The sequence below is a fragment of the Clupea harengus genome, chromosome 9, assembly GCF_900700415.2.
Source record: "Clupea harengus chromosome 9, Ch_v2.0.2, whole genome shotgun sequence".
Lineage (NCBI taxonomy): Eukaryota > Metazoa > Chordata > Actinopteri > Clupeiformes > Clupeidae > Clupea > Clupea harengus.
The window spans coordinates 18,059,574-18,076,620 of NC_045160.1; the positions used below are offsets into that span (position 1 = coordinate 18,059,574).

General features: G+C 46.0%; 1 protein-coding gene across 1 annotated transcript in view; it reads left to right on the forward strand.

Moving 5' to 3' along the window:
* Positions 1-17,047, forward strand: part of veph1 (ventricular zone expressed PH domain-containing 1) — a 68,164-nt gene that overhangs the window by 40,850 nt on the left and 10,267 nt on the right. The window contains exons 8-12 of the mRNA XM_031573716.2: positions 449-673; positions 1,745-2,130; positions 6,024-6,163; positions 6,426-6,560; positions 14,361-14,478. Coding sequence (XP_031429576.1) covers positions 449-673; positions 1,745-2,130; positions 6,024-6,163; positions 6,426-6,560; positions 14,361-14,478 — 1,004 coding nt within the window. The remainder of the gene's footprint in view (positions 1-448; positions 674-1,744; positions 2,131-6,023; positions 6,164-6,425; positions 6,561-14,360; positions 14,479-17,047) is intronic.

Below are 17,047 nucleotides of genomic sequence, written 5' to 3' on the forward strand. Positions count from 1 at the left end.
GCTTGCAATTATTTTACGTTTTTATGTGGAACACATTTTTGCCACAACATTAACAGTTAAAGACCAACAGACAGTGAGACGTGGTCTGTGACCCCGGAGGTCAGTCTGTGGCCTGGTCTGAACGGCATCCTCTTCCCCCCCAGCTTGAGAGTATTATAGTATATTTCATATATCCATCAGTGGTGCAATACAGTGTGTCTTTCAACAAGCATTTTTTTGTATGGGTGAATATCTGTGTATATTTGTATGTACATAGAAAGTACGTGTCACATGATGTGTGACAATGCATACATTTTCACACATGTGTCACTGTATGTGCACGTAAAACAAAATGTGTGTGTGTGTGTGTGTGTGTGTGTGTGTGTGTGTGTGTGTGTGTGTGTGTGCGTGTGTGTGTGTGCATCTGCGTGTGCATGTGCGTGTGTGTGTGTGTGTGTGTGTATTTCAGGAGTGAGGAGGAGGCAGAGGACCTATGTAAGCCGGCAGAGGCAGACTCCAGTGGTAGTGTGGGGGACGAGGACCAGCGGCTGCAGGTGAAGATTCAGGCCTTCGAGGAGAAGATGGTGGAGGAGGTTGAGGAGGCCCCAGGGGAGGAGAGCTCCCCGGCCCCGCAGCGGCGCTACAGCCTGGGCCAGGCCGCCCGCGACGAGCGCAGGGAGATGAGGTTCAACAGGTGGGTCGGCCGGCACCTTACCTGCCCAGTCTCCACCGCACTGTTACACCTGCACAGATTTAATGGAGCCAGACGTGACTTTCACAAGACAAGTCAAAAGTGTGGTGCTGAATTGCAGTGAATTGTGGTACTGAACTGTGCAAACAAGCCTGGCTTCCCTTCTTTAAGAGGCCCAGAACCTGACAAATGCTCCACTCACCTCTGCTGTTCATGTTTGGAATCTGCACCACCACTTGAACCCTGTCTTCCCAAAGCGGGGGGTGCATTGCAGTGGTTAAAACACACTAATTGCTAAATGTTCCCGCTCACATTAAGACCAAATTCTCCCATGGTTGTGTAGTGTTGTAATATGTGTCTGGCTCCATGAGGCTATGCTGGAGAGGACCGGAGCAGATGTGGTTTCATCTTCACTGACCTGACATGTGATGAGCCCTGGAATAGGGTTATCACGATTTACGAGGACAGAAGGGAATATTCCTACACACATTTGCAAAATGGCGAAAAACTGTTACAAATATTGAAATCCATGCATGGGTTCCTAATATTACAAATCAAATTTGCATTTTTATTTGAGAGAGAGAGAGGCTCTGAGGGGTCTGATGATGAACTTCAGCCATTGTTACTTTCCCAGGACTCCTGGAGTTCCACACAGAGCTGACTGATTTATATATGAGCTGGACTAACACCTCTTTCCTGTCTACACATTCATAAGACCCAACAGATACACAACAGATCATGCATTTTACCAGACAATAACCTTAATCAGTCCCACTCTGTGTCAAACATAAATCTTAAAGAACAATGCCTCCTAAAACGGCTCCATCAGCAAAACTCAGTGGAAGGCTGTGTATTAGCAGCATAGCCCAATAAGACGCATTGTTTTGCGTAGTCATACATAATTATGAAAAAGCTAGACACTCTTAACCCTCCATTACCATCATCTCCTTTAACATACAAGAACACAAGACTCGTGGGACACATCTGCTAAAGCATACAGTATGTTCATGTATTGTTTGGATTGCATGGTTATATCCTATATATCACTGAGAGCTGTTCTGCCTGTGTCCACAGGTCTAAGAGTCTGGCCCTGCATGCGGTGCGCTCTCGCTCCATCAACTCTGACAACGGCCAGGAAGAGGGAGTGGAGCTGACCTCCGAGGCCCTCCTGTGTGAGAGTCCCCCCAGCCCAGAGACCCCCCGGGCCCCAGAGGAGGAGGAGGCCCTGTCCTCGACTCCACCGGCCGCCACCTCAGCCGCGAAGCTGCCCCTCAAGCAGAGCCCCAGCGGACAGGAGACGCCTAATCCGGGAGAGATAGGACGGAGAGAGGTCGTCAGAGACCAACCTCAGGACACAGATAGGCTGTGGACGCACATGAGGGACAACCTGGAGACAATCAAGGCTTTCTGTGCCGAGATGGTCAAGCAGATCCCTGTACCGGAGCACTGTGTCATTGAAGGTAACCGACTGCATAGTTCCTCTCAGCTCCAGCCCCACTCCATTATTCACAAGAACTATTTGGAGTCATCTTCAGGGTCAGAACCACTCCATCGTCAGCTACATTCCAGATTGTCAGTGAGAGTTTGGAGCGGAATTTGGGGTATTTGTAGAGTATCATCTCTCGCCTCAACTCTATACACACTCTATACTTAATACAACTCTAAAAATTCCCACACCCAAACTCATTTTAAGAAAGTTATCTTTTATCAGACTGAAAATTATACCTCACCAGACTGCCTTGTGAAAACAAAGCCTTCACTTCTTCATTTGATCTAACCTGCACGTCGAGTCTGGAAGGTGCCATCAGTTTCATTTTGGTTGTGATTAACCACCTGGCTCAGGGCTAGTGACAGTGTGCAGGGCTCAGCCATTAGCAGCCGAGCGCTATCAAGTTTCAAACCATCACGCCTCTCACGTCCACATGCCACTGTGTACTGCTGCAGTCACACACACACACACACACACACACACACACACACACACACACACACACACACACACACACACACACACACACACACACACACACACACACACACTTTAACCTGGCTGAGTCACAATGAAAAGATTAATCTGTCTGTAAAACATAGCCAAATGTAACCGTAACTGCGTGTGTGTAATTTAAACCACTTTCTGTGGAAAGTGGAAGTAGAGTTACCGTTAGACATGTTGCAGCAGTGATGAGTTCCGTCAAGTGACGCAGGAACAGTAGCATAGGGGTCATCTCTCAGTAGATGACACAGAGACACACACACACACACACACACACACACACACGCACACACACACACACACACATATACACACACTAAAAAGTTTCATTCATCACCCACTTCCAAGTGGCGTTTGGGTGAATTAGACCTCAGTAGGGGTAATCGTAGCTCATTTTGCCCCTCACCCCTGCTCACAAACACATGACTTAATAGACCGCAGCCCTCATCAACACACCATCTCCGCTTTCCTCACCCATAGCTCAGGCGCCACCCATCCTCCATACAGTGCCCCGGGACTCCCAAACTCCGGTTAGCCACTTTGATACAGGCCTCTCCTAAACAAGAAACAAAAACAAGGCCATTGCCGGTTATTTGTATTCGGCCGCTCTGGTTTGCTAGGGCGGTTTAAGCCGAGTGTGCTGATTTGATGTGTTGCCGTCACGGAACACTAAGAACACGTCTGTCTGTGGCTGTTAGACCAAGAAAAGATTATGGAGTCATGGACCAGAGGAGAGAGAGAGAAATAGAGAGAGAGAGAGTGAAAGAGAGTGGAGAGGAGGAGTGATGGGTTCCCTCACTGAGTATTCAGTGCTAAGATCTCCGCTGGCGCTGTGGCTAATGGGAAACATGTGGGGTGGAGGGTGGGCACCCCCAGACGCCAGGCCCAGACGCCAGCTCCCAAACACGGCTAGCCAACCAGCCTCTCTCTGCTCCTCTTCATCACAGGAGGGTAGGCCGTAAACATGGACTTGGTCTGAAACCTCATGGACATGCATTTGAACACACACACACACACACACACAAACACGCACACACACACATGGACGCACACTAAAAACCTACTCTTGCTCTGGCAAAATCAGAACCATCCCTCCCAGGTCATCTAAGGCCTTTATGCTGTCACACACACATACACACCCTTCACAACCTTAATAGTTTATTATTATGTTATATTCCCAGTAGATCAGGTTATCAGACCTCACTGTTTGTGTACCCTCACACAACTCCATGTGTCTCCATAGGCCCAGGTCAAGTGGCTAACGATGCCTACTCTGTTGCGAGAGTAAACTGAGCACTCACGTGTGAAATATTTCTCTCCAATCAGTCTGTGCGCAGACCAGATCCTACCCCTTAACACCCCGTAAACCAAATAAAGAAACGGAATTAAAGGTCGGACTTGAGCTGTGTATAGCATGTCTGGTGGTGTGTGTGTGTGTGTCAGTGTGTGTGTGTGTGTGTGAGGGAGTCAGTTAGGGGGCCTTTTAGGGTGGCTGTGATTAGGACACACACACACACACACACACACACACACTGTATATATACACTCCTATTTGCTGGAGACCTCGGGATCATAAGGAGGCGCTGACTGGATGAGCCAATCAGCCCTCCTGCCCTGGCGGCCCAGCCTGTGTCCCTGCGGGTGCGTGAGCATGACATCAGCGGCAGGCCTGAGCAGATGACGTATGTGGGCTCAGTGGCCACCACAGGCCGACAGAACACGTGAGCCCGTCTGTGTGTACGTGTGTGTCTACAAAGGGTGGACCAGTGCCTGAGAACACACTACTCTGTGTTTGTGAGTGTGCGTGCGTGTGTGTGTGTGTGTGTGTGTATGTGTGAGTGACCTTGGGCTGAGGCTTGTACTTAAAGCCCAGAAAACAACAGCATGATGGAATTGAAGCCTGTGTGATAAAACATCCAGTTGGTGGGGGCAGAGCACGACCCCCTCAGCCCTTCTGCTGTCCCCCTGTCCCTGCAGCACTAGAGGCGTAAGGGTCACTCTCTCACTCTGACTCCTCTGGGTGAAGACAACCAACCAGAGACCAGCAAGAGCGCTGCTATCTGACTGCCCTTAAGAGAGAGAGAGTGAGGCAGTGAAGAGAGAGAGAGAGAGTGTGTGTGTGTGGGGGGGGGGGGGGGTGTAAGTGTAAGACTCTGTCCCCAGTGGGCATCTTGTCCGTTGTGTCTATTTAACTGAATCTGAAGGGGACTCAGCAGCCGCCCACATAGCTCTGCGTAAAGGAAGTCTGTTCATCTACTCTCACACCTATGCACAGACGTGCACACTTACCCATGCAAACACTTACATGCACAAACACACACAAACGCACACACACACACACACACACACACACACACACACACACACACATAAATGAAAGTCCACATGTTAAAGTAAAACTATGCAACAATTTGACACTTTTTGAGATATGGTTTTATAGGCAACTAGTTTAGTTACCATCCTCAAATTCATTTTGATAGCATATGGTCATGTGAAGGACAGATAAACACCTGTGTTTTCCCCATTAGCCATCCAGGATATGCCTTATGTAGTTCTGTGTAACGGGCTGGTACACCCTTCAAAAATGGAAGACAAGCTTTCACACGCATGACATTGCCAGCTAAACTGCCAAAAGACACCAGTTAGTGTGTTGGCAAGCTTCTATCAGTGTCAGCTGGGCTGTTGGTGGTGTTTGCAAGGTTTTTGCATGCCTTTTAGGTAATTAGCTTACTAGTTTTGGAACAGAACTCCGTATTGCTGCTTTAAATTAGACGTGTTTCTGTGATGCATGAAAAATGAAAAAAAAAAACAGTATATTTACAAATGCAATATTGTTGCACACAACGAACCACGCACACTCAGCATAGTCTTTATGCTGACACAGACCTAAATTAATAGGAGGGGCATTGATTAACTCAATAGAGGAAAAGAGTAGGGATATCTTCGTACACATATTCGTCAAGGTAAGATGTCCAGACAAGCAAAATACACTCACATGCATACACAGGAACAGAAATAGTGTACACACACACACATACACACATACAACATGCACATGTCTTGTGGAAAAGCTTGCTAGTTTATAGGATGCCAGGGGAGTAGTTTATCCTGCTTTTGGAAGTGTTTAGAGGAAAGTGTGTCAAAGGTAACAGCTGCAGAGCAAGAGGAACGAGAGAGAGAGACACAGAGGGAAGAGAGAAAGATGGGAAGCATGAGAGAGAGAGAGAGAGAGTTAACATGGAAAAATCATTTCAGTTTGAATGCTTTTGCCTGATTACAAAAAACCTTTAATGTATAGGCACATCACCAGTATTTCCATGACCATGCCTATGTGTTTGTGTGTGTGTGTGTGTGCTGTAGACTCGAGCCGGGGCTGCGTAGCTAAGCTATCCTTCTCGTGCCTACTGAAGGGACACTACTGCCTGTACAGCAAGTCCAGCTTCTCCCTGAGCAGCTTCCAGCCTCACCTCTGGATCCACATCATGCTGCTCGCACAACAGGTCAGTATGGAGCACCAGTGGGTCTGGACAGAACATGCTTTACATTCTTCACAAGGAATCCACTAGAGTAATACACACACTTCAATAGATTCAAGGTATATTTTCCCATTGAGACCAGGCTTGTTTTTGTGTGTGTGTGTGCGTGTGCGTGTGCATGTGTGCGCATGTGTGTGTGCGGGTGTGTGTATGTGGGTGGGTGTGTGTGTGTGTGTGTGTGCGTGTGCGTGTGCGTGTGCGTGTGTGGTGCGTGTGATTTTTCCAGAGTAAGTCCAGTGAGCCTCTCTCCTGCCAGCATGAGGCCATCCAGAGACTCAAAGCCCTATGGGAGAAGACCCAGCTCAAGGGCTCTCACAGCTTCAGTCTGGCCATGACCCAGAGCATCACCCCACACAAGAAGGTAAACACACACACACAGACACACATATTGATTTATACAAACACACACAATGACCTCTAAACTTAACTGAGCTCATGCCACCCACAAACACCTGCGGGTACAGACTTTTACTATGACCTACGACCTTTCACCATCTGACCCTTAGGCTGCATGTGCATTTCCCATCCTTCTCTCTCTCTCTCTCTCTCTTTCTTTCTTTCTCTCTCTCTCTTTCTTTCTTTCTCTCTCTCTCTCTCTCTCTCTCTCTCTCTCTCTCTCGCTCTCTCTCTGGTTCAGTATGGCTTGACCTGCTAATATAAACCCCTTTTCCCCATTAGAGGCACATTAGAGTGTGATATATGGCTGGAAAAACTACAGAGAACTTCAAAGGCCACCACAGCCCTCACCGTCTTTAAAGGTCACAATCGTCATTACACAAGACCCTATCTCTTTAAGCTGGCCAGGCATAAGCACCAGCATCCGCTCTCGTGCATCACTGTCAGCAGCAGACGTGTTGAGCGGCCGCTCGGAGACCATTAGAGGGGCAGGGGAAATACAGATGTCCACTTTTAGAGTCTGCTGTTGTATTGGTACTCACAGAGGGGCCATCTTTCTTCCTGAATGAATGACATGCTGTACACAAGTGTGGCAGCCGCTTGGAAAGCATACGCGTGCACACACACACACACACACACTCACACGCACAAGCACACACACACACACACACACACACTCACACAAACATACACACACACACACACACACACACACACACACACACACACACACACACACACACACACACACACACACACACACCCACACCCCCTTGGACACACTCATAAACACATCCTTAAAAAAGGCCTCTCACTCTCTGCTGAAATACTATCATTGCAGGGCTCACAGCTCTTGATTTACCCTGCTGTCTGTCTGGCCTGTAAAGTTCCTGCCAGGGCCCCCAGTGACTTCTCCCCACATCTGGAGCAGATTGGTGTCATCACGGCTGACCCCGGATCAGTTCGCCTACCCCTCAACCAAACCCATCCCCTCATATCTGCATCCAGCAGCTGGCCTCTGGCCAGGCTAGTGGGACCCTGGCAGATGCACGTCATCACTTCATCTGTTCTCTGGCTCTCTTCTTGCACAGTGACAGGTTTTTTTTTTGTCATTCTGTGTCTCCTTTTCTTTCACTGCCATTTTGTTGTTTGTGTCTCTCTTATTGTCCCTTTCTTTTCTTATCTTATTGATTAGTCCGTCTCTTCTCTGCCCCCCACAAACTCTCTGTGAGTTGTGATTTGTCTCTGTCGTCAGTAGTGAGGCCTCCTGAATGACAAACAGATGGAGAGTCAGACAAAAAAAGAAAGATGCTTCATTGGCCTGCTAGTCATATTCCTGTTAATAAGCTCCAATCAAAGAGCACCACCTCTGCACAGGAGAAATTATACAAAGCCAGTTGGCCAGTGAGAATATGAGCAGGACACATGGGGGGCTTGGCAGTATTGAGTTACCTAAAACCGAACGTGTCCTTTTCTTTGCCTGTTTTAAATTTCGGCTACTGCTCGTGTTTCACCTGTAATGTGTTTGAGATGGAAGGCGAGTGCTATATAAGTTTAGCCCTTGGCTTGGATGGTGCCCTCAGTAGCCAGAGCTCTTAAATTACTCACACGACCCCCTCGTAGGGAAGAGGAGAGGGGAGGGGGGCCTGTTTATCTATCGCTCCACAGCAAAACCCATAGAATGTTCTGGATGGATTCTTCAGGAGAGGGGGGGGGGGGGGCTTGCAATGAAATCTATACACTATGAAATCTATACACTATTACTACACAATATATACATACTACAAACACACACACAGCATTTTCAAGGTGCAATAAGAGTGTGTGTTAGAGTCAAATGGAGAGAACGGGGGAGAAGGAGGCTGGAATGATTTCCACCTAGGAGCTTTAGTGCTGTGGTGAGGCTCTAATAGAATTCACAATCGTTCCTCTTCATCCTCTCCAGGATTCTGTAAAAAAAAAAAAGCCCTCACTGGAGGTCTTAGTGGAATCTGCATTCCCCAGCCATCTTGAAGGCATTAAAGAAATGTGACTTGTGGCAGTCAGTAATCATACCAAAAGAGCGTGTGTGTGAGACCACAGATTCCTCCTATCATTGTCCTGCCTATTGTGGTCTACTGGCCTTAGCCAAAGACTCAATAGACGTGTGTGTGTGTGTGTGTGTGTGTGTGTGTGTGTGTGTTTCAGTACATACACACAACAGGTTATACGGATTGATTGGAATGCATGTGTCTGATCCAACAGATACTACTACATAGCTACTATCCACCTATTCCCTGATGCCCTCTCCCTTCCACAAGAGGAGATTGGCCCACAGCCCCGAGAACTGAGTGGCCCTGTGGCCTGGTTCAGACCTCTCTGTCTCTGTCTCAGACCTCTCTCTGTCTCTGTCTCAGACCTCTCTGTCTCTGTCTCTGTCTCTGTCTCAGACCTCTCTGTCTCTGTCTCTGTCTCAGACCTCTCTCTGTCTCTGTCTCAGACCTCTCTGTGTCTGTCTCAGACCTCTCTCTGTCTCTGTCTCAGACCTCTCTGTCTCTGTCTCAGACCTCTCTCTGTCTCTGTCTCAGACCTCTCTGTGTCTGTCTCAGACCTCTCTCTGTCTCAGACCTCTCTGTCTCTGTCTCAGACCTCTCTGTGTCTGTCTCAGACCTCTCTCTGTCTCAGACCTCTCTGTCTCTGTCTCAGACCTCTCTGTCTCTGTCTCAGACCTCTCTGTCTCAGACCTCTCTGTCTCTGTCTCAGACCTCTCTGTCTCTGTCTCAGACCTCTCTCTGTCTCTGTCTCAGACCTCTCTCTGTCTCAGACCTCTCTGTCTCTGTCTCAGACCTCTCTCTGTCTCTGTCTCAGTCTCAGTCTCAGACCTCTCTGTGTCTGTCTCAGACCTCTCTGTCTCAGACCTCTCTGTCTCTGTCTCAGACCTCTCTGTCTCTGTCTCTGTATCAGGCCTCTCTGTCTGAGGTCTCTCTCTGTCTCTGTCTGAGGTCTCTGTCTCTGTCTCAGGCCTGTCTCTGTCTCAGACCTTACTCTGTCTCTGTCTCAGACCTCTCTGTCTCTGTATCAGACCTCTCTGTCTCAGACCTCTCTGTCTCTGTCTCTGTCTCAGACCTTACTCTGTCTCTGTCTCAGACCTCTCTGTCTCTGTCTCAGACCTTACTCTGTCTCTGTCTCGCGTGGCAGTGCACTGGATATTACTGTGGGCTTTTGGGTTTGGGATTTTAATGCTGTTTCTCCTCCACGTATCAGAGGAGAGCATTGTTTGGTGCCCATTGCCCAATCCCTGGCTCTCTGCCCGTGCTGATTGGCCAATGTTTTGGACGTGGGGGGGAGAGAGAGCGAGTGAGCTCTGCTGCCCAGACATGGCAGGCGAGGCATCATCTGAGACATCGGGGCCAGTGAAGCCACTTCCTGGAATAGGCAGCTCTAGCATGTGTGGAGTGACTCACCATGTGTCCCTTCCTGCACCCACGCACGCACGCACGCACGCACGCACGCACACACACACACACACGCACACACACACCCTTCCTGTGCTGGGGGCATCCTGAGTCACGCTCTTACTATCATCACTTACTGCAGGGTGCATTCTTTAAATGCGCAGCTTTTTTTATAGACAACCAGATCTAAACACACACACACACACACACACACACACACACACACACACAAACACAAGCTCATGTACATAAAAAAAAAAACATACCGCCATGTTCATGAACTCACCCACACAAACAGCACACTGTAAATATAACCTCCATTAAGGTCTTAAAAAAGTGGAACTTTAAACATCCCCCGCTGAGTGATTTCCAGGCAATTTGTCTTGTGCACTCACTGATATATTTATTCTAAAACAGATTCAAGCATTGTTTCTCTCTCTCTTTCTCTCTCTCTCTCTCTCGCTCATGTACTCTCTCAATCTTGTTCTGGCTCTGCGATATCTCCTGTTTGTTGAGGATTGTAGTGGCATTGCGTCATTTGTGTGCAGCAAGTTGTGTACATTTACTGTCTTTGTTTAAAGGGGAAAATAACTTTATACAAGTATGCACAATCTAAGACGAATCCCAGGAGTCTCATTCACAATGTCACATTTTGAGCTTGACTTGGTTGAAATATTTAATTTGAAACAGACCTGACTCGGTCAGGATAGCAGGATCGAAATAGAGTCGTTAAAATGACACCTCTGAATATTTGTTTGGAGATTTGGAGATTTTGGAAGCCTTTCTTGGAAGCTGTAAGAACAGAAGTCTTGCCATGTGCTTTTTTAATACCAGGAAATAGACTATATGTGTTGTGAGTCTGGTCTCAGTCTCCAAGCTCGACCCTTTTTTAATCAGCATCTCTGTTCTCTCACCTGCGTTTAAAGGTGAACTCCAGCCACATGATGTTTCTGATATTTCCCCTGAAATGCGCCATGACCACATCAGTAAAATCGTGAATCATGGTGAGCCAGATCAGTTATAATGCGTACATCTGTGTAATCTCTACAAGTGTGTAAAACCTCCTGCTCGCTCACTCCCCTCTACTCCGCAAGGAAAGTCTCGTATTATACTTATCTGCGAATGCAGCAAACTCTCTATTTGAGTAACAAGGATTATCTTTATGATCAACTGTTAAAGCAGAAATAGCCAAAATGATTGTCTGAACATCTGAACATGCTTTTGTATTTGTCTCCTGATGAGGACACGTGGCATATGTAAGCTGTTACCTTACCATACTGTCTTTTACCCCATAGTAGAGCACAATGCATGCTGGACATTAGCCAGGGGTGTGGTTCTTTGTCTGTTCTGTTGTTCTGGTGTTTTGCGATTTTCATTTAGTTAGCCATGTTAGGTGTCTGCAGTTAATATTGTGTTCTGTTGCTTCATAGTGGTTAGAAATCTACAGTGGTGGTTTCTATTGAGGTTGAATGACCTAACTGTTTGCATCATAGGAAAGCTGTAAAATGCCCCCCCTAAAAAACATTTTGACTGTAGTGCCCCTTTCATCATGTTTGGGTCTCACTGACATGGTTTTGCCAGTGAAACTCCAGCATGTTCAGAATTTCCCAATTTCTTAATGGACATGAGAGGGGAACCAAACAGCTCAAGCACAGAGCATACAGAGTTCATTCAAACATGCACGCAAGCACACACACACACGCGCGCACACACACACACACACACACACACACACACACACACACACACACACACACACACCATTGTACAGTCACTCAAACATACTGCCTGCATACATCCACAGACTATTTGCAGATGTTTGCTGTTAGGTTTCCCATCATGAGCACTTCTGACTATCCTGGCTCCGAGTGTGGGCCTTGCACCCAGTGTTAATTTTGGCAGCTATTTTAGATTTAGTCTTAAGACGAAAATGCATATTAGTTTTAGTCACTTTGAGTCATTTTTATCCTGCTTAGTTTTAGTCTAGTTTTCGTCGACGCAAACTCAGAACATTTTAGTCTAGTTTTAGTCGACGAAGTCTCATTACATTTTAGTCTAGTTTTAGTCACATTAAACTAAAAATTAAGTTCATCTTATAGTCACATTAAACTCCTTTCCATCCCTTCTCAGGCCCGGGGACCCCTTGTGTTGTGTCTACAACTGCATAATAGTCAAGCTTGCAGTACTTAAACTGTGGATGCAATTAGTCTCTAAGATACAGATCTCCTATGCCTACAGCTGAATTCCAATGAATTCAATGTAAATAATAATTTTAAGGCAATACTTAATTAACAGTATTATCATTCAAATATAAGAGAATATCAAGTCTAGATTTTGAAGATTCAAATGATCTGATAACACAATACAACTACTATGCCTACCTGGCCTTAGTTAAATCAACCACATATCCTCTATATGAATTGCTGTGCAATCTGATAACCAACATACAGTATTTAGCTAGACAGATAGTTTGAGAGTTGAAAGTAGTGCCAATGATAATAACAGTTGCATAAATAGACAAGGATATGTAAACCAATCACATATTCATTTATTTTTTCTTGATTAATGTCATGCGTGGCCTGTCCTATAGTCCATTCTGCAATGTGTTTACTAGCTAGTTATCGATAGCTAGTATAACTTAGCTATGCTACCTCATAGTTAGCCAACGTTAGCTAGCTAAAAGTTTTGGAACTCATTTGCCAAGCCAAACGGGAGGTTTCAATCGAAAATGACTAGCTAGTTATCCAAGCTGACACAACCTATACACTCGACTGCCCCTTTGAAGTTAACTTAACGTTGGCTAATATATTCGAATAACTAGTTAATATTAGCTAATTATCATTGACAGTTACTAGCTAATTTACCTTGGCATAAATGGCAGGGTTGTCTTGTGCGCTTTCAGGTGCCTCTTGTTGTGTTCTTCCCACCTATTTTGAAGCCACAAGGTTTCTCTCCGGTTATTGCGGTGCATTGTGTTTTATTTTCTGTCAAGTTATAATTAAAGACTGTCCAGATATCTATTCTTATTTGTCTTCCAGTACCGAGTGCTTGAACTTCAGCCATCATAACGTTCAGCCATAGGGCGTCACTTGCATGTCTGTCTGGGCATCTCAGGGAGTGGAGGAGGGATAGATACAGGACCGGGCAACATTCAACCAATGATGTGCATACAAGTTTAGAAAAAAAAACTGTTGACTTAGTCAACCAAAAAAAAAAAAAAATTGTGACTTAGTCAACCACCAACATTTTCGTCTCGTCTCGTCTCGTCAACGAAAGTTAATATAGATTTAGTCATAGTTTTTATTTATAAAGATCCGTTTTCGTCACGTCTTAGTCTCGTCTTAGTCACGGGAAAAAGGTCGTTAACGAATATTTTTCGTCATAGTTTTCGTCAACGAAATTAACACTGCTTGCACCCCATGTATGGTTTCATGGTGTGTCACAGCAAAGCCAGTTTCAGCAACATCCTCTACCTACTCCACATATTCACAGTCACATATTATTATTATTATTATTATTATTATACATGTTACAGTAGGCAGGGTTGTGAATCTCTACTGAAATGCATTGCAAATCTTCAGTCTCTGTGATTTATGTGTGGAGAACGTCATGAGCGAGAAAGCACTCTACCGCTTTGGGAATAATGAAAAGGGGAAGGAAATGCGCCTAGTTCTGCACATTATTGCCCCAGTTATGGGTCCATGACGGTACAAAATAAACTTAGCAAAGGAGAAAACCCACTCCCTCAGAAACGTCACATTTATATGGAAGCCATATTTATATGGAAATTAGTGTATTTAGCAAGGCCTTCATCATTAGGTTTGGCAGCAGTTCTCTGGTGGGCCTGAAGCCCTGTTGAGCCTCTCCAGCATCTCATACATAAAGCCTAAGCTTCATGCTTCACAGACCCTCTTTCAGTAGCTTGTCACCGAGGCAAACCACAGGAAAAGCCCAGATAAAGTTTCACTAAATGCTTCTAGTTCAGGGGGAGGACAGATATACTGCTCCAACCATAGGGGAGCTAAGAGGGAGATACCTTTCCCCAGACCCTGCACTGACCCAGGCTAATGTCCCATCAGAGAGGGAGAGAGGATGAAACGGTGACAGGCCTGTGCATGCACCTACCCATAAACCCTCAGGTCATAGACAGTGTCCATGCCTCCTGAAGATCCAGCCTCAGCCTCAAGAGATTAAATGATCATGTGAGCAAGGTGAAAGTGACTGACTCTGACTTCCATATCTTCCCTGTGTGTTCCCTTTCTTTATCACGCTCTCTCTCTCTCTTTCTCTCTATTTACCTCTCTGTACCTCTCTCTCTACCCTCCCAACAGGACCTAGACAGTCTGCAGATCCATCTGGAGGAGGTTCGCTTCTTCGACCTGTTTGGTTACAGTGAGGAGGAGGGAGGTTGGCTCTGCTTCATGTGCAACAACCCAGAGAAGGCCACAGGTAAAGGACTGGCGCCCGCAGGCAAGCACACAAAATACTGCAGGAGAATAGAGAGGAACGCTAGCTCTTTAGCATATTTAGCTCTTCGCCTGGAGAACATATTGTTTTGCTTTCTTTTCTTTTTCTTCTGTATATATTTGCAAGCATTCATTTTTTTCTATGAGAAACAGACACAAACATGTAAAGCATGTTCCTGAAGCAGTAGCACTGAGATGTAATCCCCATGTGTTGTTTCATTTGAAGCTATTTGTGTTGAGCCTTGTCCAAAGTTCAGAAAGGTGAGAGTGCCTCAGATTTGTTCATTTAGAGTAGACTAACAACAAGACCCGAGACCATTTCATGCCAAGATTAATATCATGCAGTAAAATGAACCCTTGAAGTCTTCACTACCTGCAAAGGAATTAAGAGTTATGTCTACCTGCAAGTGCATTATAAAAGAATAACAGCACTACCTGATCTCTAAATGTTGGGGTGGTGGGTCATCCATTGCTGTCAGTCTCTACGAGGCCTGTAGTCACGTAGCACTAAATCTGGATACACCCTAGGGATGCACTCTGGCACAGACACACAGGGGCCAATGAGAGTGTCAGAGACCATCCATCCCAATGATTCATATGTATCAATGGCGCTCCATTATAATCATGGAGAGTTCAAAGGGAGCTCTGTCTGATTTGACCTGTGGGCAAAGATCGCAGGTGAAGATCGCATCATGGTAGTCTGTGTGTGTGTGTGTGTGTGTGTGTGTGTGTGTGTGTAGCATCAGGATACCAGATGCTGCAGATGCTTCCAGTTCTGAGGACTGATTGGAAAGCAGATATGAATGAGGGCCCCCTTCTCTTGCTCTCTGTGTGAGGTCCGTGTAAAACTGTCGTGGCACTCCAGTAGTGGCACATCAATTTTGAAACTGAGGAGAGCCCAACAAAATGTTGGAAGTGGAGGCTGGGTGAGGAGGTGGGGTGGTGTTTAGTTCATGATACAGAGGGTTGACGGGCTTGCAGTTATGTCATGACTGGTTTCATTAAGTCAGTTTCATCTAACACGCATATTACAGACCTCCACTCACAATAAAAGAGAGAAACCGTTTCAAAATACTTTCCCATGTAAAGATTTTTGCTAAGCTAGGTGTGCTGCACATATAACATGAGGCTAAAGCAGTGCAACTAAATCTTGAGCCGCAGATTTAGCATAAAATTGGTTCAGGGACCTAATCCTAGTGTCGCACAACTTTCTTCCCTTTCCTTTATTCCAATTATTCATAAGACATAGTGAGCATATAGATGTGCAGGAAGAAAATGTGTTTTATTAAACTATGTTTACAATGACATTTCACTGACTAAAATCAATGGAGGACATGGAGTTCGTCGTATCTTGGAGTTCGTCGTATCGTATGGATTCCCTTCAACGGCATGAAATGTATGTGCAAGCCTCGGATACTGTAAAACGAGAGACTTAGTTACGATATGACTTTGAAAAGCAACCCCGTCACCATATGGAATATAATGACGTGCAATGTTTCATTAGAGTTTATTTCACCTGTGTGAAATTTTCGCGTCTTTTGTCACAACATTCTGACTTCCCCTGGCTTCCGCTAGGAGCCGCTACTGTGGAACTCTCAGTTGTGTGTGTGTGTGTGTGTGTGTGTGTGTGTGTGTGTGTGTGTGTGTGTGTGTGTGTGTCTTCCTCCACACCGTGCCCCACCATTGGCTTGTGAGTGGTGTTCCTTAATTGCATCTGTTTTGGTTCACAGTCACCCTGAGAACACAGATGTTGGTCCCGATGGTTTTGCTCTGTGTAACGATATCAGATCCCTTACAGAAGGCCCTTTCGTTTGCTCCCCCAGGCGCAAGTTGTTTACCAACATCCAACGCGGTAGAAACAGACTACTCGGAAATGAGAAGGCAAAAATGTGTTTTCCTTTTCCTCTCAAGCCTGTTCGTCTCATTTACTGGACTAACATTATGAGTTTGATGACAAAATTTCCTCTGAGTCTGGAGTCCAGACTTTTTTGTCTCCAAAGTTGCACCACTCACTCTGCTGAGCTCTGGTGGGTCTCCCAGTGACCATGTGCTGAACTGACTCTAAGCCATACCTCCTTAATAACCTACTTATTAGATCAGATTGCCGGAGATTATTCAAAGGGATCTTGCCTCACTGTGTAACGGGTAGTTCCCCTCTGAGGACTGACCTCTTAACCCAGCACAGAGGTGGGTGAGTTTCAGTAAAAAGCCCTGGCGCTGTATACAGTGTATTGCTTCTCAGTTGTGGTCTGATGTGGTCCTCCTAATGCCTACTGCTCTCTCCAGGGTATCCTAAGCCCTAGTGATGGATTTCCTCACATGTTAAGAAAGCAGACACCACTGTGTGTGTTCTGCCCCCATCTGCAGTGTGTTGCAGTGCTGCCGGTGTGTTGAGAGTGTTATGGTAAAGGTAAGGTGAGCTGTGAGGTAAGTTCTGGATAAGTGGGCATGCTTCACTTCCACACTAAACATCTGTGGGTCTGTTTTTTGTCAAGTCCCAGTAGCACAGTTCGCTACAGTAACTTTTTGACCCCTCACAGATTTTTTGCTTC